Raw genomic sequence first — 24,570 nt, forward strand, 5'->3', positions numbered from 1 at the left:
TCACCAAGATTCCCAGAAATTTCAGGATTACCTAAATGGAACCAGGAAGTTGTTCATGAAACTTGGGCAAATAACGACTATTTGTCCAGAGGAGACATTCTGAAGTTATACTTCTTCAGTACAGCCCTAGAACCAGCAGGGAGATGATCACACGAAGCCTTTCATTTTATCAAGTTAAGGAAGCCAGATACAAATGTTCAGAATTTTATCAAGGATCCTCCGTCAGAAGAAACACTCCTGGTTGCTTCAATAACTGAAGATGACATTTCTACCAGAAGAGCATGGGGTCTATGGGTCTGTCTTACTGAGATGGACAAAGTCAAGTTTCCGTTTAGATTTTTTCACAATTCAATAAACGGATCATTCCTGTTAAATACTATGACAGGAAAAACAACAAGTTTTGTAGAAGAATTATTCGAAAAGAAAAGAAATCTTTTGTAGAATAGAAAGTTTCCGGGGGAATAAAGAAACTCATCGGAAATTTTGTAACATGGCTCATGTAGGAAGATGATCAGAGAATATCTGCCCAGAATGGTCAAATCAAAAGAAGCCAGAATTTGGCAAGGTTTTCAGATCTCGGTCAGACAAGAAGCATCTTGCTGAGTCAGAACCAAGTGGTGAAGGACCACAACCACATTTTTTTCGGGAACAGCAAAAGTTTAAGATTCATCGACAAAAATAAGTGGACATGTGACTATTATCACTTTTCCTTGGGGATAACAAAAGTTAAAGATTTCCCGACAAAAGCAAGTATGCATGCAAATTGCCCACTAATTAAAGAACTTGGACCCAAAATTCACCTATAAAATGGAAGAAATGGGAACAAGAAAATCACACAAGAACTAAAACGAAATTTGGAACCAAAGAAAATGTATTATACATATCTCAAGGTTTCCAAAAGACGGATTAAGGTAACAAGAAATGTAACGTCCCGAAAATTTGAAGGCCCATGTGAACCACGTGCATGCAAGTTATTAAATTTCTTTGGTATTTTATTAAATTGTTTTAAAGCCTAAAATGTATGTTTCTTTCATTAATTTTTGTTTATTTATTTTTATGCATTTTATACGTAATTCATGCGTGATATGATTTAATTCATAAAATTTTAGAAATTCATGCGTTAGGGTTTTCTAAGTGCATTTTATGCTCGAACGAGGAACGGAGGCCAGAGAATTTTCAGGAAAATTATTTTAATTACATGATTAATTTTATTAATTAATATAACGTGTTTTAAAGGTATTTTTAAAAATGAGATTTATTGGGTATTTTTACCCGCATGATTTTATTTTTAACTGTACGCAAATTTTATCATCGGGGACTTTTTGAGGGTTCGGCTAATATTTTCAAAATCTTTCCAACACAAAATATTTTTCGAGAGTGTGCTTGGATTTAATGGGCCTATTTTTAAACCAGTTGGGCTCAAATATCTTTTTTAAACTTTTAAATCACATTTAAGGCCCATTTATTTAATCTTAAACCATATATTTAACACCTAATTACTCCCCTAAACATTTTCCACTAAACCTAATCACCCCACCAGCCGCCCACCCCCTCCAATCGATCACCCTCTTCGTGAGTGCAACAGCAAGGTTGTTTCGGTTGTGTCTTTTTCTTCCAGCTCAAGCGCTTCTCCACGTCTCGGGTTTTCCTTCGAGCATTTGTGCGCCAAAAACCCACCAGGCACGCTGTGTACTTTCTTTGCTGCATCATTTACGCTAAATAATTGATGTAATGCGTGCCATTCTTGTGTGATGCTCGGTCCCTACATGTTTCATCGGTAGCTTTGTTTTTGGTTCCTGCATGCGTTTCTACTTTTTTTTTTACTCACGGTTTTGCTTCCTCTGTGTCTAGCGAGCGTTGGCGAGTTGCGTCGAGCTTGGGGATGTGAGCTTGAGTTAGGACGGTCCAGAAGGGTCTTAGGGTGGACTAGACAGGGTTGGTTAGGGGCTGGTCCGCTTGGTTTTGAGCTGGGGACGAAATTTGGAGGATTGTTGCATCTAGGGCTTTCGAGTGGGGATAGGCAGATTTTTCCAGCAGCTTGTGGCCTCATTTTCGTGGGTTTTAGTGGGCCGGGAATGTTGGTTTAGAGGCTGGTAAGATTAATTTTAGGCCTGCAAAAGTTGAGAAAATTTTGGTTAAGTTTCGAGTCGATTCGGGTTAAAACCGAGACTCCGGTTCAAATTTTAAAACGAATCGATTAAGTTGTAAAATGGGCTCGAGTTTACGTATATGGATGATTTTAAATATGTTTTGGGACATTTAATGGAGTTTGGTAAGCTTCGGGTCAATTTTAGAGGTCCAGGGGTGAAACGATAATTTTTGGGTTATCCAGGGGCAAAATTGTCATTTTGGTCATGGCAGCGCCCTAACCACAAAATTATGATATTTTAAATGTTTATGCATCATGTTTACGATTTTTACGCAATTATGATAAATACGGTGCATGCTTGGTTTAAAGAAAAATTACGTACATGACTGCTTTTATTAAGTGATGAATATGATGACACGATTTGAAGGAAGTGATTTAGTTGTGAGTAACACGATGACACGATGACATGTTAGGCCGGGACTCAGTGGGCGGGTAATGCTGTCATTGATGATCCTCGCCACCGGGTACTGCAGTTACACGTAGATGGATCCATTGACTGATATGATGATACGAAGGTCACAGCTAATGAACGGAATTCAAATTAAGAAATTAACACGTAAATGTTGATACGATTCTTATCATGCTTGACAGGTTTTAAGCTATGTATACGCCTTTTCACGATCATGAAAATGTATACGTATATGATAACAAGAGATGACATGATTTGACACGACATGATTGGACATGACATGATTTTAACTACAGGTCTATGTTATGCTTTTAAGTTCATTAAAGATATGTTGAGTATGATATTTTTCACTGCTGTGTGCATGTATTTGTATGTACTTGTTATTCTTGGTACAGGTGTGTTGAGTCTTTAGACTCATTAGGCGTGTGTGATGCAGGTGAGCTAGTTACTGAGGAGACTTGAGGTGCTGGACTCTAAGCAGGCAGCACCGGTGCGGTGACACGGCCCGAGGGTCACACGATTTTCAGCATATTTATTTATGAGCCTTTGAGAGGAGTTAAACATTTTTATACGTTTATGATATTATGATTCGTACTCGTTTATGCTTACGTTGGATTTTGGATGATGTTGATTATCTTAAACTACGCGGTATTTTATTGTCAAATAAATACGTTCATTTTAAATGTTATTTTAAATGGGAGCTTTCAAAAAAAAAATATTTTCGCATTTTTAAAACGAATAGACGTTTCAAGAAAACAGCTGGTGATCTTCAAAGATTCATACTGTGAGAACCTGAAATTCCAGCAGTAGCAGCAGCAGCAGCTAGCAAATTTCAGCAGAAGCTAAAAATTCCAGCAGAAGCTAATATTTCAGAAGCTGGTATTTTTCCAGCAGATTGGAATCTAGCAGCAGACAACAGATAAAATCCAGCAGCAGCAGTACGAAATCCCAGCAGACAGTTACTAATTCAGACCATAGCTTGTAACTGAAGCATTTAACACGAAATAAAGATTGTTAATGTCAGATTATGGCCTTAATTGGGAGGCTAACAGTCAGAATTTCACCTATAAATATCACCCTCAAGTCTCTGAAATGGGTTACACAAGCTTTGAGATTATCACTTAAATTTTCGAGTTAAAAGAGAGTGCCTTTGTCAAGCAGTAAAATCCAGTAGCGAGAGCAGCCAAATTCCAGTAGACTTCAACCGAAATTCTAGCAAATTACTGTAAGTGGGCTTATATATAAATATCTTGAAATCAGTTTGATAATTTTGTTTTAAAGTACAGTTTCTGTATGTGTATTTCTGATATATGATTTTGAAGCACTGAAACTCCCTAGTGAACTAATGGTAGGAATATATATTCTGAACATTTCTGAATTCTGATTCTGATTCCGGCCTCACCCCTTAGAGGAGAGAACATATAGGGGACTGATATCAGTTTAGCCATGAAATTCACTAACGTGCTCAGTGCTTACTAATTCTGATTTCTGTTCTGAAACCTGTGATATTTGAATTCTGATTTCTGTTATGAAAAGATGAGTTTCTGTATATTATTGTATTACTGTTTTTGTTGAAAATGGTTTCGAAAACTGGGAGTTATTCCCGCCCCTGCTTACTGAGTGACAACCATATCACTCACCCACTAAACCCATCTCAGATAAGAACGAGGAAGAAATATTAGAGGAGAAAGAGCAGATCCAGTTCTAGGGCTGGTAAAGAAGATTATTGTTTTCAGTTTATGTTATATTATGTTAATTCCGCTGTATCTGTTAAGGCAATGTTGTGTCTGGTTTTACATTTCCGCTGTAAAACATTATTAATTGAGTTGTATCAGACATTGAATATTTAGTATTATGAATAAAAGACTGGTTTTCTGAATTTTGTACTTCTGAGGCTTGTTGTTTTCGAATGTAAATTTGAGAGCAACGCTGGTGTCAACCAACCCCCGTCCCGGGGCGTGACATTGAAGTGGTATCAGAGCGAAACCGGGTTTCATAATCTGGGGAGGAGGAACTAGAAATAATAAGTTCTTATAGACTTCTGAAAATAAGTTCTGAAAGTTACTGATAATAAGCTACTGTAATAGACTACTGAAAATAAGCTACTGAAATAGACCACTGAAATGATAGACTGAATACGTACAGTAGGAAAATCAGTAGGGAAACAAATCAGTAAACCAGTAGATCTGAAACCAGAACCAGTAGATGGAAACCAGAATCAGTAGATGGAAATCAGTAGACCCAAAACCAGTAGCCCGAAACCAGAACCAGTAGACGAAATCAGTAGGTCTGAATGCAGAAGACTGAGTCAGTAGACTCGGAATGCAGCAGACTGGTTCTGACAGTGCTGGAAAAGCAGCAGATTGATTGCAGTAGCTGCAGAATTTCACTAGACAGTGCACTCCAGCAAACGAATGCATTAGACTTTGTTAATGACATGGAAGTTGAGGTGTTTTTCGCGCAAACTTCAAACGACCATAACTTTTGATCCAGAAGGAATTTTTACTATTAAGAGTAGGCGTTGGAAAGCTCTCGATGAGGAGAACCTAACCTAGAACCAATCAATTGTTCTAGCACCGCCGACGAACCCCAAAATCCTTCTTTAAGATAGTGATATCATCATTTCCGTAAAATTTTCCAACTTTTCGAAACTTTGAGGAATTTTCGTTTCCAAATGACTTAGCGTTTTTACACCAAACTTGGTACCATTCATGTTCTTGATGTGAAAGATTTTTAGTAAATTTTTCACGCAATTCTGAGATTGAAAAATTTTGGGCTACTTTCTACTACTGAATGTTATAGGCTTACTGATTTTGTTCATTCCAGTATTCGTCTATAACTTAACCTGTATTCTTGAAGATCATTTCTGAATCTTTACCCTCATGTTTTGGATGTAGGATATGGCTGACCAGAATAGCTACATTAAAAGCTTAGAGAGGAAGCTACAGAAACTAAAAGAGAATAACTACTGCCTAGAGTTGGACAAAGATGAGTTAGAGCGTCGAACAGAACATTTGAGGTGTGATGTTCAACGTTATGCTCACTATCTGCATGAGGCAGAAGAGAGGAGTAGGAAGGCTCAAGAAGAGTTTGAAACCTTCCAAGAGACTGTGGCAGAATTCATCGAGTTACGTGATACACTAGTTGAGAAGATCCAAATACTCAAGGATCAAAATCACCAACTCGTGCACCAGCATAATCAGTATAGTGACCAGACTGATGCACATATTCATGAGTTGCAGAGTACTATTGAAGTTCTTAGTGACCAGAATGCAGTTCTGCATGGTCATATTGAACACCTACAAGCAGTAATAGCCAACCTAGACGAACCCGAGGAGGATCCCGAAGAAGAAAAAGAAATCGAAGAGGATCCTATGGATTTGGGATTGGGATTAGTGATAGATTAGAACATCAGTAGTGGTTTTCTTTGCAATACCACGTGTTCCATTTGCATTTATGGTCTCATTTTCGATGTTTGGTTGTAATTGCACTTTCTTGAGGAATCAATAAAATTTATTTCAATCCATTGGTTTCATATTTAAACTTTGAGCAATTACTCTATCATCGTGCTTCATTTGTTTAGTCTCTATTCTGCCATCAACCTTAGAACTTTCTTAATTGTAGGAAATGGACGGACGACCAGTTAGAAACAATCGCAATCCTCGCTAAGGCAACCGCAACAATAACCGAAATGATGAGGATGCACAGAACAACCACCACAACCACCACTAGCAGTTGGCCTCAGTCAGGTGGACTTGATGGCTATAGCCACGATTGTGGCAACCACGCTACAAGGGTTAGTGAATCCTAATGCTAACCAGCCACCGCCACCACCTCCTGCTCAGAATGGGACGAAACAGCACTATGAGGCTCTCCGAAGAGCAAGAGTTCCAAACTTCGATGGAAGCTCCGATCCTGAGGTCGGACAAAATTGGATGAAGGAGGTGAAGAATCATATTCGGCTACTTGAGGTTCCACAAGGGATCAAAGTAGATGTGATTACACCTTTTCTTGTGGACAAAGCAGCCAACTGGTGGGAAGGAGTCTAACCAGCTATGGTAAGGGCGAGACCTATCACTTGGCAAAGGTTCCGAGAGGCATTTTTGAAGCAGTACTTCCCGACAGCAGTCCGAGTGCAGAAGCTGTCAGAATTTGAAAGCTTGGTTCAAGAACCAAACATGACAGTGGTGGAGTATTCATCCAAGTTCCACTCATTGGGAACTTACTCCCCAACCATCATGGGAGACGAAGCCTTGAAGATGCATCGCTTCAAGAAGGGATTGAACAACCGTATTCAATCTGCCCTTGCTGTTATCGAGCCCAATAGTTTTGATGAATTGATGGGAGCCGCCATCAGGGCTGAGAATGACATCAAGAGGCGTGAAGGCGAGAACAAACTAAAACGTCCTCAGCCAAGCCAGTACCAATCGGGCCAGCAATTCAAGAGGCCAAGGTTTTCAAGCAACAAATTTACCAGTGCTCCATCCAAAGGAACCACTTCTTCTCAATCAAACAAAGAAGGAGTCAAGTGCCAAACTTGCGGATTCACACACACTGGTGAATGTCGTAGGAATTCTGGAGCTTGTTTCCGTTGTGGAAAGATGGACCATCGCATTGCTCAATGTCCTCTTCCAGATCCCAAGGAACTGACCAGCAGGGGGAACAACTCCAAACAAGCCTAAGGAGAACAAGCCAAATGCTCGAGTTTATGCTATCACTCAAGAGGAGGCCGACAACTCAAATGATGTCGTAGCTGGTACCATTCTTATCAATAATATAACTGCTTATGTGTTATTTGATTGTGGTGCTACGCATTCATCCATGTCTAAAAGATTTGCCAAGAAGTTAGGAGCTAAGCCTGATAACTTAGAAGAACCATATAGAGTAGCAACTCCTGCTAATCGAATTTTAGAAGCTCTCACTTTATATCGGAATATTGGTGTTCTCATAGAAGATCAGAATTTCAAGGCAAACCTAATCCAACTAAACATGGTGGAATTCGACGTAATTCTTGGGATAGATTGGTTAGCCAAGAATCATGCTTTAGTGGACTGTCATGGAAAGATGGTAACCATCCAAGCTCCACACCAAGAGAAACTTTTATTTCATGGCAAGACAAAAGAACGAAAGACTCTTCTTTCTGCTTCTCAAACTTGGAAAGCCATGAAAAGTGGAGAAGAAGTTTACCTGGCTATGTTAAGCGAGGTAAAGAAAGAAGGAACCACACTGACACTAGAAGAGATTCCAGTGGTACAAGAGTTTCCGGATGTCTTTCCTGAAGAACTCCCTGGCGAACTTCCCGATCTCGAAGTGGAATTTGAGATTAACTTAGTGCCCAATGCTACACCAATCTCAAAAGCACCGTATCGAATGTCTCCAGCAGAATTGAAAGAACTCAAAGAGCGACTTCAAGAGTTGTTGGATAAGAAGCAGATACGACCAAGCGCATCTCCATGGGGAGCTCCTGTCTTATTTGTAAAGAAGAAGGACGGAAGCATGAGAATGTGTATTGATTACAGAGAGCTGAATAAGATCACAGTCAAAAACAAGTATCCGCTTCCAAAGATAGATGACTTGTTTGACCAACTCAAAGGAGTTTCAGTCTTTTTCAAGCTTGACTTATGGTCAGGCTACCACCAACTGAAGGTCAAGACAGACGATATTCCGAAGACCGCCTTCAGAACAAGATATGGACACTATGAGTTCATGGTAATGTCATTCGGTTTAACCAATGCTCTGGCAATATTCATGGATCTCATGAACAGGGTGTTCAAACCATTTCTTGACAAGTTTGTTGTGGTATTCATCGACGATATTTTGGTATATTCATCAAGTGAAGAAGACCACAAAGAACATCTTCATCTCACCCTCCAGACACTGAGAGAAAAGGAACTGTACGCCAAATTCAAGAAATGCGAATTCTGGCTAGAGAGCGTCGCATTCTTGGGACACATAATATCAGCAGCAGGAGTATCTGTGGACCCTAAGAAAGTCGAAGCAATCTCAGATTGGCCTAGACCAAAGACTGTGACAGAAATTAAAAGTTTCTTGGGATTAACAGGCTATTATCAAAAATTTGTTGAAGGATTCTCTCCAATAGGCATACCCCCCACAAAGCTCACACAGAAGAACTCTAAGTTTCAATGGAATGAAAAATGTGAGCAAAGCTTCGAGACTTTGAAAAAGAAACTTACCTCCACGCCAGTGTTGGTATTACCGATGGAAGACAAAGACTTCACAATCTACAGTAATGCATCTAAAGAAGGTTTAGGATGTGTACTCATGCAAGAGGGAAGGATGATTGCATACGCATCAAGGCAGTTGAAGCCGTATGAACAAAATTACCCAACGCATGATCTCGAACTAGCTGCAGTGGTATTCGCACTAAAGATTTGGAGACATTATCTTTATGGAGCCAAGTGTGAGATTTTCACCGATCACCAAAGTCTAAAATATTTGTTCACACAAAAAGAACTAAATATGAGACAAAGACGATGGATCGAACTCATGAAGGATTACGACTTGACAATAAGCTACCATCCAGGCAAAGCCAACAAAGTAGCAGATGCTTTAAGTCGAAAGAATATGAGTAAGGTGATCCTGACATCACTTTCAGCACAACCATGTCTTCGAGAGACAATCAAGATAAGTCAAGATAGAGATTCCGCTTTGGTGAAACTAAAAGAGCAAGTTAAAGAAGGAAAATCACCAGATTTCGAGACGGATAACAAAGGAATCTTGTGGATGAAAGGATGATTGTGCGTACCAGACATCGATAACCTTCGACAAGAAGTAATGTCTGAGGCACATAAGTCGAAATTTTCAGTCCATCCTGGCAGTACCAAGATGTACAGAGATTTGAAGAAAAATTTTTGGTGGAGTGGAATGAAGAAAGACGTGGCAATATTTGTTTCCAAGTGTCACGTGTGCCAGCAAGTCAAAGCAGAGCACCAAAGACCTGGAGGACTTCTGCAACCTCTAGAAATTCCAGAGTGGAAATGGGAACACATTTCTATGGATTTCGTTGTGGGTTTACCAAAGACGAGACAAGGTCATGACGGAATATGGGTAATCGTAGATAGACTCACAAAATCTGCGCATTTCTTACCTGTCCGCATGAACTATAATTTGGACAAGCTAGCCATATTGTACATGAAGGAGATCGTACGATTGCATGGAGTTCCAGCCAACATACTATCCGACAGAGATCCTAGATTTACGTCCCGTTTTTGGAAGAGCCTTCAAAAAGCTATGGGGACTAAAGTTACGCTTAGTACGGCCTACCATCCGCAGACTGATGGCCAAACTGAGAGGACAATTCAAACTCTAGAAGATATGCTGAGAGCATGTGCTCTAGACTTCATTGGTAATTGGAGCAAACATCTGCCCTTAATCGAGTTCGCGTACAATAATAGTTACCACAACAGCATTGGAATGGCACCATACGAAGCTTTGTGTGGACGAAAGTGTCGATAACCACTGTATTGGAATGAGGTAGGGGAAAAAGCCATTGTTGGACCCGAAATGATCCAAGAAACAGTGGATAAAGTTGCCGTGATCAAGGAGAGATTAAAAGCTGCACAAGATCGACAGAAAAGCTGGGCTGACCTTAAAAGTAGACACGTGGAATTCGAAGTTGGAGAGAAGGCATATGTGAAAGTGTCACCCATGAAGGGTGTTATCCGATTCAATAAGGCTGGGAAACTGAATCCCAGATACGTCGGACCATTTGAAATCCTCGAGAAAGTGGGAACACTTGCTTATAGATTAGCACTTCCACTCGACATGTCAAGAATTCACAATGTATTCCACGTTTCGCAGCTGAGAAGATATATTTCTGACCCTAGTCATATTCTTGAAGCTGGACCACTGTTGGTTGAGGGAAATTTAAACGAAGAGATGAAATATGAAGAAATTCGATTCGAATTGTGGATAACAAAGACCAAGTACTGAGGAGACGAACTATTCCATATGTAAAAGTACAATGGTCCAATCACACCGAAAGAAAAGCTACTTGGGAGTTGGAAGAAAAGATGCGAGAACAATACCCTTATCTTTTTGAAGATCATGTATAGCCAAGTTTCGAGGACGAAACTTCTCATAAGGAGGGAGGGATGTGAGAATCTGAAATTCCAGCAGTAGCAGTAGCAGCAGCTAGCAAATTTCAGCAGAAGCTAAAAATTCCAGCAGAAGCTAATATTTCAGAAGCTGGTATTTTTCCAGCAGATTGGAATCCAGCAGCAGACAACAGATAAAATCCAGCAGCAGCAGCCACGAAATCCCAGCAGACAGTTACTAATTCAGACCATAGCTTGTAACTGAAGCATTTAACACGAAATAAAGATTGTTAATGTCAGATTATGGCCTTAATTGGGAGGCTAACAGTCAGAATTTCACCTATAATATCACCCTCAAGTATCTGAAATGGGTTACACAAGCTTTGAGATTATCACTTAAATTTTCGAGTTAAGAGAGAGTGCCTTTGTCAAGCAGTAAAATCCAGTAGCGAGAGCAGCCAAATTCCAGTAGACTTCAACCGAAATTCTAGCAAATTACTGTAAGTGGGCTTATATATAAATATCTTGAAATCAGTTTGATAATTTTGTTTTAAAGTACAGTTTCTGTATGTGTATTTCTGATATATGATTTTGAAGCACTGAAACTCCCTAGTGAACTAATGGTAGGAATATATATTCTGAACCTTTCTGAATTCTGATTCTGATTCCGGCCTCACCCCTTAGAGGAGAGAACATATAGGGGACTGATATCAGTTTAGCCATGAAATTCACTAATGTGCTCAGTGCTTACTAATTCTGTTTTCTGTTCTGAAACCTGTGATATCCGAATTCTGATTTCTGTTCTGAAAAGATGAGTTTCTGTATATTATTGTATTACTGTTTTTGTTGAAAATGGTTTCGAAAACTAGGAGTTATTCCCGCCCCTGCTTACTGAGTGACAGTCATATCACTCACCCACTAAACCTATCTCAGATAAGAACGAGGAAGAAATATTAGAGGAGAAAGAGCAGATCCAGTTCTGGGGCTGGTGAAGAAGATTATTGTTTTCAGTTTATGTTATATTATGTTAATTCCGATTGTATCTGTTAAGGCAATGTTGTGTCTGGTTTTACATTTCTGCTGTAAAACTATTATTAATTGAGTTGTATCAGACATTGAATATTCAGTATTATGAATAAAAGACCGGTTTTCTGAATTTTGTACTTCTGAGGCTTGTTGTTTTCGAATGTAAATTTGAGAGCAACGCCGGTGTCAACCAACCCCCGTCCCGGGGCGTGACACATACAAACTTCTGAAATAAGCGGGAAATAAAATCTCAGCTGATATGATCCAGACACATATCTACTATTTGTGCGAGGATATAAAATCAGACGAACAAGCTATTTCTAGATTAATAATCTAGAAAAAAAACAAATAAAGAAAATGTGGATGGACCATTCAACCACCAACTCAAGAGATAATGCCAAACACAGGTCCGAAGAACAAATCCGCAAGGGGATTCTATAAATAAGAAGACAGAAAGAAGATGAAGACATCATTCAACCTCTTCATTTACTTTCAAACATCGTAATATTTTCTTTTTCAAGTTTATGTGTGTTTTCATTTTGGTTACTATAAGTAGCTAAACAAGTTTCTTTATCTCTACAGGAGGTTACTATGTAATAATAATTTATTATGTTTTAATAAAAGAACTAAGACTTTTGTCACTCTCATGTATTAGTTTCAAATTGAATTATTTTACTTTACACCCTGAGGTAGGAAACGAAACAGGATTATGTTAGGTGATGTTGAAGGAATCTGCGTCAGGAACCATTTGTTACGACTGCGTGGTTAGGCTGTGAGGAGCAGTCTGTAAAACTCGGTGGATGTAACCCGACGACACTCCGGTCAAAGAGGTAGATAGTTCAATTTATTATACGGAAGCATGATGAGCCATTTATTAAAAAAAAGTCGATCATTTGATCATGGTATATAGGCTAGAAACTTTGCGTAGCTGTATGTGTTGGACTATATGTCTTCAAGAACATGCTCGATAGGCATGACAATGCTACGTACAAAAATCATAAGAATGAAGGATGTTTTTGAAAATTTTTGAAAAATGGGGACTTAAAACAAAGATTTAGTGGGGTAGGGAGTAAGGAGAAATTTGAGTTTGGAAAAAGGAAGTTTGGAAAAAGGGAGTGATTACAAATTTTCCCAAACTCATATATATAAGTATCTCACTTGGTATAAGTAGTTAACCCACCTTATGTTTTGTGATTGCACAAAGTGAAAATTCATGCACTGTAGTGTTCTAAATTTTCTCTTGATTTCAAATTTACACTATTATTATATCATGTCAATATTAAATTTAACAGACTACAATCGAAAATGTATTTATTGAGATACAGACTATGATGATAAACTAAAAATAATACTTTATTTATCATTGTAACGTAATAATAATGTGATCGTTATTCAGAATCAGAAACCAGTGTACTTCGACTTTTTCATTGAATTGTATAAACAGTAGAATTTAATGATGAATAGAAAGCATTAATTCAACTTTCAATTTGGGTTTCGAGATTTTATCGGCATGCTATGTATTTTTTCTTATTTTTTTATTTTAAAATATAAATTATCAAATAGAGGAAAATGATTTTTTCTCTACTACTTATATGAAATGTAAAGTATATACTCTACACAAATGTCTTATAAATTTGTATGATAAAGTAAAATGTTATTTGTATAAACTTATTTGTTGGGTACAATAATTGATCATGTTGCGTAGAACAATTAAAATGTTGCGCTTGAGCTGTTGTACTCTTTAAAAGATTTGAGTTACACCGTTTTCATCATCTACAATTTTTGTTAAAACAGTAAACGCTCGATCCTACAATGTGTATCAGGGCTATGGTCACGAGTTTGATTCTCATTTATTGCAATTGGTGCAATTATTAGGAGAGAGATTGTTGGGTACAATAATTGTCACTGCTGCGTAGGCGCTTGAGCTAATGTATAGTTTAAAAAATTTGACTTGCATCGTTATCATCAGCTATATCTTTTGGTAAAGCGGTAAACGATCAGTCCTATATTATTCGTTTATAAAACTAGAAGAAACAAGTTGCACCAACTTTTAGTCTTAGAATTGGTCCCCTTACTTGTTACTCGAGTTTTAAATTTAAAAGCATTATTCAGTTTTCAGATATTATTGTAGATTGAATTATAATTGACTCTTACAAATGGAATAAATACACAGTAAAACTCATGTAATTAGTATTATTAACAAAAACATTTAAATGAAATATTGAAGTTGTCGATCATCAAAATAAGAAATAAACAAAGTTTCATCCATGAGTGATAAATGAGATATTTAAAGAACATTATAATCTTCACAATGAAATAGTACATATACATGCATTTATCATTGTATTTTGCAACTAAAGGTAAAAAAAGAATTTCACCTATTTTTTTATATCATATTTAAAAATAATCATGAATCCAAATTTCATTATTTTGAGTTAGTCTTTGTTATGAAAAATCATTGTGAAAATAATTTGAATTTGAAAATTTTTATATCTATGTATATCACATCTTAATATATCAGCCTTAGTTCAGGTAATAAATAACTAAAAATGAACTTATTCATCTTTAATGTTCACAAATTATATAGTGAAAATATATACCGATTAAGACAATAAAGTAGAGTATATGTTCACATATAACAAAATTTATAGACAAGAAAAACAATAAATAAAAATATTTTTATAGACATGAATATTTTTTTTTGTTTTTATAACTTTTTACAGTGAGATGAAGAAGATAAAAAAATATTAACTCTTTGAAAATAAAAACGGAAGAAGAATTGGTTTTTCATACAATGATCAATTTCCAAATTAAATTATACTATAAAGTTATATTTATTATTTAAATTTTATAAATGTAATGATTTTTTCTCAAAATAGGGATACATAAGATATTTAAACAATTATTTTCTGGAGATAATATCAATATGAAATTAATAATTTAACAATATTGTTCATTATATTAACGAGTTAATATGTGTTGGGATCGGGAAAGAGTTTAGAGGGAGATGAATGAACTCTTTCAAAAATTTGGATTTAAAAAGCTACAATAGCTTTTTTTTTGAAAATTTGAACACCGATGAATTAAATCGAGTTTGATTTTCAAACCAAACGGAAGACACTCGAAATAATCCTTCGTAGAAACCGATTAAAGATTTTGTAAAGTATTTAAAATATATTCAAGTTGAATGATTAAAAATATTTTAGTTGAAGCATTTTATCAAACACTTAGTATGCAATATTTTGGTATTTGAAGAACAAATAAAATGCTTAAAGAATGCATCTTTAAAACAATGAAAATGATAACTAAACGCAATAAATAAATAGACACAGATTTGTTTATGGATGTTCGGAGATTAGCAACTCCTACGTCACCCATTCTTCCTCTTGGGAAGGATCCACTAGAAGACTTTGATTTATACAACACATTGTACAAACCCATTTCAACTTAGGACTTATCTCATGCCTAATTGAAACTCTTAGCACACTCTTGATTGTAGGCCGCAACCTCACAATCCGCATAATGTTTAACGTCTCTTATGCCAAGACTACAAACACAATATTTAATGTCTTCGTGCAAAGACTCACTCAACTAAACTTTGAAGTTCAACGCTCTTATATATATGTGAGTGATTGTGTGTGAGTAATTTATCCTTTAAAGTGTACATCTCAAATGCATCCTCACACAAGGGCTTGTGCTCTCAAATAGCAGATTTCTTCATGCTAGCTATCCATGCTTTTAATCCTCTTCAAAAGCTCTTGTTTGATATTCAATATGCTGTATTTATAAGCCCCAACAAAGATATATACGTTAGACACAAGAATATGACCATTTGGAAAGTTTCTGTACTGTTTCTGAAATTACAGCGGTCAAATTCGCATTGCTGGACATTTTCCCGAGCTTAAACTGGTCGGTCAATGGTTGGTCAACGGTTCAAACTGGTCAGCTGAACAGCGGTTGAAAACTGATCAACGGTTGAACTGGTCAGCTGTTGAAAACTTATCAGCGTCTCAACCGCAGCTCCACTGGTGTGATGTACAGAACCAGTATCTTCATCTTTATTTATCAGCATCTTAAGCTTCGATTCAAACTTTGACTTCTGAAGATGATTTGTATACCCTCGTCTTATCTTTCCAACGCATACTAAATCGCTTCATTCCAATAAGCGAGCTGAGAGATATGACCAAAATACCGCAACTGCTCATTGATGTTTTTTGTGCAATCAGTTTTGTCATTCAGCAACCGGTTTGGCCTAGATACCATTCGATTTTGATCCGACTGGCCTGAAATATGACTGGTAGATAATTGAGTTGGCTTTCCAACCATTTTTTCCTTTGGTCATTTCGATCTCTGTTTTGTAAGATATGCTCAAAATATCGCACCTCGCTAGAATTCAATCGATTGCGAAATTGAAGTTCCAGCTGCCAAGTTGATGTATCAACTTCACACTTGAGTAAATATTTTAGAAACACAATAGCAAGTTTTGTTATCATCAAAATCAAGATTGCTAATGTTTCTGCAACCAACAATCTCCCCTTTTTTTATGATCACAAAACTTGGATAAAACTAATTTTATCTAACATATTTCTCTCCCTTTTTGTTTGAATCAAAAATATTGATTTTAAAAATAAATTAAGCACAAAGTTTGAAATTCAAACTCCACCTTGAAATTATAATTAGTTCTCCCTCTGTATTTTTGAAAGTTCAAAATTGATAAAAATTAGAGGGATGACTAACCAATGGAAATATTTTTGAATGATGATATTTAAAAATATGAAATGAACAAATTATCCAACACATGAATACGTCAATCATCTAGCTTCAACATGAACAAGCAACTCAATCTCATTTCAAATAATTACAAAATCAAGACATGTTTGCCAATTCAATATACATAAACATTGAAGAGTCCTTTATTTAGTCATTAAGTACAATCAACATATGTAAGGGAATTGCTAACCAAGCTAGCATAATATAGAATATCTAATCGACATTTTACTCGAAGAATAAATAAATCTTGGAGAGAGTAAAGAAGTGTGATTGAAATTTGAATGAAATTACCTTTGTCTTGATGAGTGCAACATCCTTGTGCCTTTTTTTTTTTTGACAACAACATCAACTTTGGCCCATGCCCTGTTTTCTGCCGCAACACACACGGTCTGACTTTGATGAATAAACTGATTTTCCTCGAGCATGACCTGGTTGAAAAATTTATACCGCTGCAAACCTCTACGAGTCTAGTTTCTAATGCAAAAAACGGTTTGTCATTTGGACACCCGAGGAAAGACCTATGCCATTTTTCCCAAGGTTGCTGCAAGCTGTCCAAAAATTCAACTTGTACACATGTTAGAAAAATCTGGAAATTCGAATTTTAAGCATAAAATTCGGTTTAAATGTTCTTTCAAGAACAATATGCTCTGATACCACTTGATTTTGATCCGACTGGCTTGAAATATGACTGGTAGATAATTGAGTTGGCTTTCCAACTGTTTTTTCCTTAGGTCATTTCGATCTCTGTTTTGTAAGATATGCTCAAAATACTGCACCTCGCCAGAATTCAACCGGTTGCGAAATTGAAGTTCCAGCTGGCAACTTGATGTATCAACTTCACACTTGACTAAATATGTTAGAAACACAATAACAAGTTTTGTTATCATCAAAATCAAGATTGCTAATGTTTCTGCAACCAAAATATGAAATATTAAAATAGATGTCACAAGAGTCAGTAAAAAGATGATTTATTGTCAAAAATATTGTTATTATAAATTACAAATAAATGTCAATATTCAATCAATTTTTTTCAGTACATCAATACTTTTTGTGTGAAATAGATTGTTATAATAATATGCAATTTATATGTTATCAGGTATAAATATTTAATAAATTAAATGCGATTATATTTATTATTCAAACTTCATAAATGTAATGATTTTTTTCTCAAAATAAGGTTACACAAATCATCTTGTGAAATTTTTAAACAATTAAGAAAATTAAATATATTATTTCTGGAGATAATACCAATATGATATTAGTAATTTAATTGTGCTTATTATACTTATGAGGATAATATTTAATTGTGCTTATTATACTTTCAATTCTGATCAAATGACAACTTTCAATCAATATTTTTTAATCAGTACATCAATAATGTGATGATATATTGTTATAATAATATACGGTTTATATGTTATCAAGTAATAGCGTTTAATAAATTAAAAGTGACTATGAAAGTAGGAACATCCGGTAACAATTATTGTCGGTTTATATAAAAGAGAATAATAGCCAGCAACATTGTAAATAAAAAAATTTCAAATAGTTGATTGCCTAAAAAATTGTAATAATTGAATATTATAATAAAATATATGCATTTATTGAGAGAATATGACAAATAACAAAAGAAAACGACATGAAAAAAATTTGAGTAGTATAAATCTTTTTTTAAAAAATTAAACAAATATGTTTTTTTTTCAAATTAATTACATATGCGCTGGAATCACAATATAATGCATGTCTAGTTACAAATTAGTTACATATTTTTTTCCAAATTAGTTACAAATATGTTTTTTTCTCACGTGTTAACGAAACATTATTTCTAGTATATATATATATATATATATGAGCTGGAATCACAATGCATGTCTTGATAATTCCACCCATGGTGATCACCAGCAGCATGGGCAGCTCTTTAATTTCTTAAAGCCATCCCGTCTTAATTATGTTTCCAAATAGTTATTAAGTCGTAAGAATATATTGCAGAAAAACTGTTAATTTTATTCTAATGCATAATGGATCTGTAAAAACACTCTCATCTCACCTGATGACAAATACATATATAATTCAAAATAAAACCTAAAGCCATCTTCTTCTCCTTCTTCTTTTCAGTTTACAATCATACTGTAACTACTGGTGCAGAATCCTCAGCTTTCGGTTCCTCTTTTGGTGGCTCCTCATCAACGGCCTGATCGGCTGCTGGTTTTTCTTCTGTTTTCTCGGATTCCTGAGCTGGTTCAGGTTCAGATACATCTACCAAAGGTTCTTCTTTCGTAGTCACATCTCCATCTTTGTTCTCCTGACACAGAAACAAGAAAACCATTGGCTACCCTAGCTAGCTAGCTCGTAAAAGTAAAATTTTAATCCATATAGAATATATATATCATTTATTTAGTTACCTGTGGAACGGCATCAACCTGGACGTTTTGATCTGCAGGGGTCTCAGGGACGGGTGCCTCTTTGGTATCCAAGTCTTTGGGTTTGCTCGCGCAGCCGCCCATTATCGTTGGTGGCAAGCGAGCAAATTAAAGAGGCCGCAAAGGAGAATGACGACGACGACGAAACTATATATATATATGATCAGTCACTAGCTTGAATGTTTTGGCAAATGCATGCAAGAGTTTGTTTATATAGGGAGAGACATTAAACTAGCGTTTAATTATATTTGTGGTGCATGGCAGTTGGTTGGGTGAACGACCCTCGTCAGAGGACTTTTCGGGCTTCTTTTGGTTGGTTTTCATGCCTCAAACATATGTACACGAATCATTTTCCGAAAATTATTTCCTAAACCTATGCCCTTCCCTCGTTTTTTTTTTTTGTTCTTGGTTGCCATTTGATTCTTGGCCAATGACATCAAAAGCAAAACACTGCAAGAAAAAACCCATTCGACAACGCACTTACGACAACGGTTTTTCATTAAAACCGTTGTCGTATACTTTTTAACAACGGTTTTAGTGAAAACCGTTGTCGTATAGCGTTTTTTTAAGCAAACGACAACGTTTTTTAGAAAACTGTTGTCTTTTGGGGGTCAAAGGCAACGGTTTTCTAAAAATCGTTGTCTTTAAGCGTTTTTTTTAGGGTCAAAGACAACAGTTCTATACACCGTTGTCTATTAGCGTGTTTTTTTGGACTAATCGACAACGGTTTTAGACCGTTGTCGATCAGCGTGTTTTTTGGACAAACAACAACAGTTTTATTGAACTGTTGCCATATTTAGTGACGGTTTCAAAACCGTCACTAAATAGCGGTTTCAGCAAAACTGTCGCAATTTTAAAATTATTGACGGTTTTGCTGAAACCGTCGCTAATTTTAGCGACATTTTATCAAATTACCGACGCTATTAACCAAAAACCGTAGCAAATTGTCTATATATATCCGTATTTTCGGTCCACTTTCCTCCACACCACTTCACAACATTTAAAATTTCTATCTCTTAGACTAATTTAGTCTCGATCTTGAGTAAATTTTTTTGCTTCAATTTTTTGTAAATTTTTAAGTGTTAGTCGATAATGAATATTGTTAGCATAGTCAGATTACAAGTTTTTCTTTAGATTTATTAAATTATTAGAAGTAATTTTTTTATTTTACTTAAAAAATTATCGACATACATCATGTTAAACCGTCGCTAAACGTAGTGACGGACTCTATAAAAACCCGTCGCTAATTTTAGAGACGATTTATTAAACCGTTGCTAATTAGCAACAGTTTATGATGTCTGTCATAAATCGTCGCTAAAACTAGGGACGATTTTTAGCGACGGTAAAATCCGTCGCTAATGCACTAATCCGTCGCAAATGATAGAAAAGACAACGGTTTTAAACCGTTGTCGTTGACCGCACTTTCAACGACACCCTCAGTTACAACAGTTTTAAATGGACAACGGATAAAATCTGTTGTCGTTTTGCGTTTTTATAGTAGTGATAATATAAATGAATAAATTTTATATTGTTCTTTAATATTAATTAAGAATCGAAAATCTGGTGAACTTTCGTTTTTCGAATAATCAATTGTTACCTCAGAGCATCTTATTCAGGAGCGTAAATCTTACATAGTTTAGATTTGTGACTCTAAATCGTGTAACATGTGATGTTATACGGTTTGTAAGAGACAAAAATTTTATTCTATCCTCAGACCCATTAAAACTTAACATACTTGGTTCCAAATAAACAAAAGATGACTCAAAAGAATTAATATTCATCTTAGACTCGAAAAGAATTAATTCATCCATTTGGGGGCCAGGGTATTGATTTTTCCATTCAAGTTCCGATACTGTTGCTAGAATTTAAATTATTTTCAATTCGACACTTTTGATTAGCGAATTACCAGTGCCCTTTGTCTGTTAAGACATGGAAAATTGACTAATATTATCTAGTATGTGAACATTTATATGAATCATTTGGTTGGAGTATGTCACGGACTTGTCTTTATTTTGTCACTTAATTTCCAAAATATGATAAATTAATATTCAATGTGTTTATTTGAACTTTCTTATTTAATATTTGTTGTAAATGTATAAATTGAAGATATATAAATTAAAATAATATTAATATAAACGATTCTCATGAGTCGGGGCAGTGTGAATTTAAATTTAAACGAGTGGGTTGGATATCAAGTCATAGCGAACCCGGCTCATATTCAACCCATTGTCGTCGTCCCCAGCTAGTCGGTATGATCTATGGCTAGAGTTTTTGTTAAATGTCTAATGAACCAGTTGCATTAGGATCACGAACACCAAAAAATTTGCAAAAACACTTCAACATGCATGTTGTCCTTTGCTTTCGCAGCTGACAAAGATACACGAGAATCTTATCGTGCACAAAGTTTGATGACTATATTTTTCACTTTTGGGCATGATTATGGGTGGCTAGAGTTTTAAGGGTATCGTGAATGAAGTTGCCAGTTTCCCACTTGGTTTTATTTCTCCCTTTTTGGTACATAAACGTGTTTTCTTTTTTAAAAAAAGAAAAGAAAAGAAGAGAGATTGTGAGTTGATTTTAGTGCACTTTCCCTTAAATTAACTTCATCTTTTTTGGGAAAATAGTGTAAGTTTGATCCAAAAACGCAAGCTAAATGAATCTCTCACCAGAGGTCAATCAAGGAGTTTGGTGAAATTGTTCACGAAAGGGAAATAGAACACTGGATAGTTTATCAAACACTCACAGTACTGGCCTCCTCGTCCATACATACATTCTCTTGATCTTGTGAAATTACGCATCCGAAATCAAACGTCACGTCAAGAAAATAGAGCAAGAAAACCAGCACTACGCAGCACAAGAACATCGGAATGGGCCCAAATATCCACAGAAATAGAGGGAACGAGAAGTAAAATGCACGCAAACCCAATGACCAAAAATAACTCCCTCTGTTCACGATACGTCCCACGTACTCAGCACTCGCACAATTTCTATAATCTTTTTTGTTGTTGAGAACATTCGGGACGTTGATGAGTATGCTTGCATGGCTATAGTACCTAATCGACTGCACATTCAACAAGAATGCCACCAAAAAACACACCAATATCGAGAAAAACTTTATAGAAAACCCAAGTTCGCTCCGGTCACCGTAAATCACCTTCATAGGGCGGTTGTCGCCACCGCTGCCAGTCATCAGGACGGCTATCAGGGAGCTGAGCATTATCGCCGTCGATGCTAAAAGGGTTGATGCCATTATGTTGTTTCGAAGAGTTTGCACCGATAGAATCCCATTCTTGGATGGATCCTGAGGATAATAAAGAAAGATTTTTTAGTTTTTACTATATTTGAACTTAAATTATATTTTATTTCAAGAAGTCCACTCTAAAACGTAGGTGTACAAATCGAATTAACCGAATCGTAATATAAGAAAACGAAATTGAATCAACATGCTATGAATTTAAAAACAAAACAAAAAACAAAACCAAAATCAAACCGATCATTCTGATTGCAAACTAGTAAATATGAAAGAAAAGAAATACACGACTCAGTCCACATAAACGACACATAATGCTTTGATTTGAGTTTTATTTTATCCATCCGATATTGATTTATGTTAATCCAAACAATTTTAACAGTAGATTAGTGGAATATATCCATTAAAAAATCTAGATTTCCCAAACAAAAAAGGCGGTGGTTAGTTGTGTGAATGGGTCAAAGTGGCCAGCCATGTGTGTTTACTATTTTCTATATCAAACGCAAAAAACACGCAGTAATTCTGCTAATTGCATGCAGATAAAAACTGTGTTTTTCTTGGCATATAAAATGGGAAACAAAAGACAAGGATTTTAAGACTAACCAACCTCCATCATTGCTCGAACCCAGAGACGGCGGTTGATGGCGTTGATGCCAACGACGGTGGTGGCGGGACGGGTTATTATCTGGCGGAGCAACCAGATGTGATAAGCCACCATCAATGTCAAGCCCAATGGCACCAATACATAATCAAGAATTTGTTCCTCCATACACAATTTATTTATTTAGTAAATAGAGATCATGTGAAATCTGAGATTTATGCAGAATTTGTGCGTGGGAGACGGAGAAGCCTGATAAGGCACGGCTCTTTCTCTTCCTATTTTACAGCAAACGAAGTACAACTGTATTTATAGACACTCTTAATTACGGCCGTCGGATTTTAATATATAATATATCATGTTAAATTAAATTAAATTGGCAAGATAGTATGTATGTAATTTGTAATATATATATATATATATATATAAAGGTTATATTGTGCTATTATTGTATTCCAGAATTTGAGGAATTAATTTCCAGATTACGAGAAAAGTTTGACCCTAATGTGTCATTTATGGCTAACATTAATTCTGGCACAAAATCTATTGAATTTCAGCTATTGCTTGTCCTCTAAATTCATTTGATTATCAACAAACAACCTCAGAAAATATAATAACATTGGAAATTTTGCATAAAAGTAGTATTTTTATATTTTTTAAAAAATTTATACCAACCTGACGCATCATATACCAAATTCTGGATTTGGACCGAATTTTTTATGGTGAATATCTGGGACATTGACGAGTATAGTTGCATGGTGATAGTTCATATCGGACTTCGCACTCAACAGAATTGTCACAAAGAAACACACCAACCGACTCAGACCTCCTACGAGATCAAGCAAGCCATCGCCTCATGATCCGGCCCAGTAAAAGACCCAATTATTCAAAAAATTATAGGTATATGTTAATTGATGATGATCCAATCACTACAAAAAAATCAGGTGTTAGCAACGGTTTTTGAAAAACCGTCGCAAATTTAAAAATTAGGTGTTAGCATCGGTTTTTGAAAAATCGTCGCAAATTGAACATTTACGACGATTATATAACAACAGTCACAAATAAGCCTCTCTACCGATTTTCAGTGGCAGGCTGCCGTCGTCCCACCGGCCGCTAGCGTCACTCTCTCATTTCTCTTCTCTCCTTCATTCTCTCTATTGAGATAATTATTTTCATTATTTTCCTTTCTCATTAAATAAGGGTTTGAGTGTTTTCTTGTTTTAATCGGTATAATATATGAAATTGGATAAATTTTGGTCAATTTTTATTGTTTTGTATATGTTCATTGAGAGTAAATGATTTTGTTTTTAATTTTTTTTAAAAAAAATTAATACATAATTTAATTTTGTGGTTGCTTGATTTTAAAATTTGAGAACTATTCATATTTAATAATTTGTAGATACAACAAACGAAACTGAAAATATCTCTTAAATATCAAAAGAGAGAAATGAAAAAAAAATAGATGAGTAATATGAGATTTATGTGGGACGTAGTTTATGTTTATTACTGAAATAATAGCTTAGTCGGATACTGATTCTTAAAAAAATGCGGTTAAATACTGAATTTTAATTCAAACATTGACGGAGAGATTTTTCACAAATTTACCGTTAATATAATATTTGATTAGATTAATTATTAAAAAAGACAAAATAAACTATCATCTAATCTCATATTTAATTAATTAAATATGATAATTAATTAAATCAAATAAACTATTATTTATCAAAGACAAAATAATCTATCATCTTATCTCATATTTAATTAATTAAATCAAATAAACTATTATTTATCAATCAAATCAAATATTATATTAACAGTAAATTTGTGAAAAATCTCTCTATCAATGTTTGAATTAAAATTCATTATTTAACCACATTTTTTTAAGAATCAGTAC

General features: G+C 35.5%; 1 protein-coding gene across 1 annotated transcript; it reads right to left on the minus strand.

Annotated features, from left to right (window-relative positions):
• Positions 1-21,424: 21,424 nt before the first annotated feature.
• LOC142517872 (uncharacterized) lies at positions 21,425-23,020 on the minus strand. Its single transcript, XM_075620365.1, has 2 exons — positions 22,686-23,020; positions 21,425-22,129 (listed from the first exon to the last, which is right to left on the minus strand). Exons 1-2 carry the CDS (start codon positions 22,845-22,847, stop codon positions 21,560-21,562), a joined length of 732 nt encoding a protein of 243 aa, XP_075476480.1. The 5' UTR covers positions 22,848-23,020; the 3' UTR covers positions 21,425-21,559.
• Between the last annotated feature and the right edge of the window lie 1,550 nt (positions 23,021-24,570).

Source organism: Primulina tabacum, chromosome 1, assembly GCF_025594145.1.
Source record: "Primulina tabacum isolate GXHZ01 chromosome 1, ASM2559414v2, whole genome shotgun sequence".
Lineage (NCBI taxonomy): Eukaryota > Viridiplantae > Streptophyta > Magnoliopsida > Lamiales > Gesneriaceae > Primulina > Primulina tabacum.

Excerpts from the sequence above, each read along its gene's own strand:
- LOC142517872 (XM_075620365.1), bottom strand. The coding sequence starts at position 22,847 with ATGGAGGAACAAATTCTTGATTATGTATTGGTGCCATTGGGCTTGACA. Across the intron at positions 22,130-22,685 it reads GGGTTCGAGCAATGATGGAG|GATCCATCCAAGAATGGGAT; the intron begins GTTGGTTAGTCT and ends TATTATCCTCAG.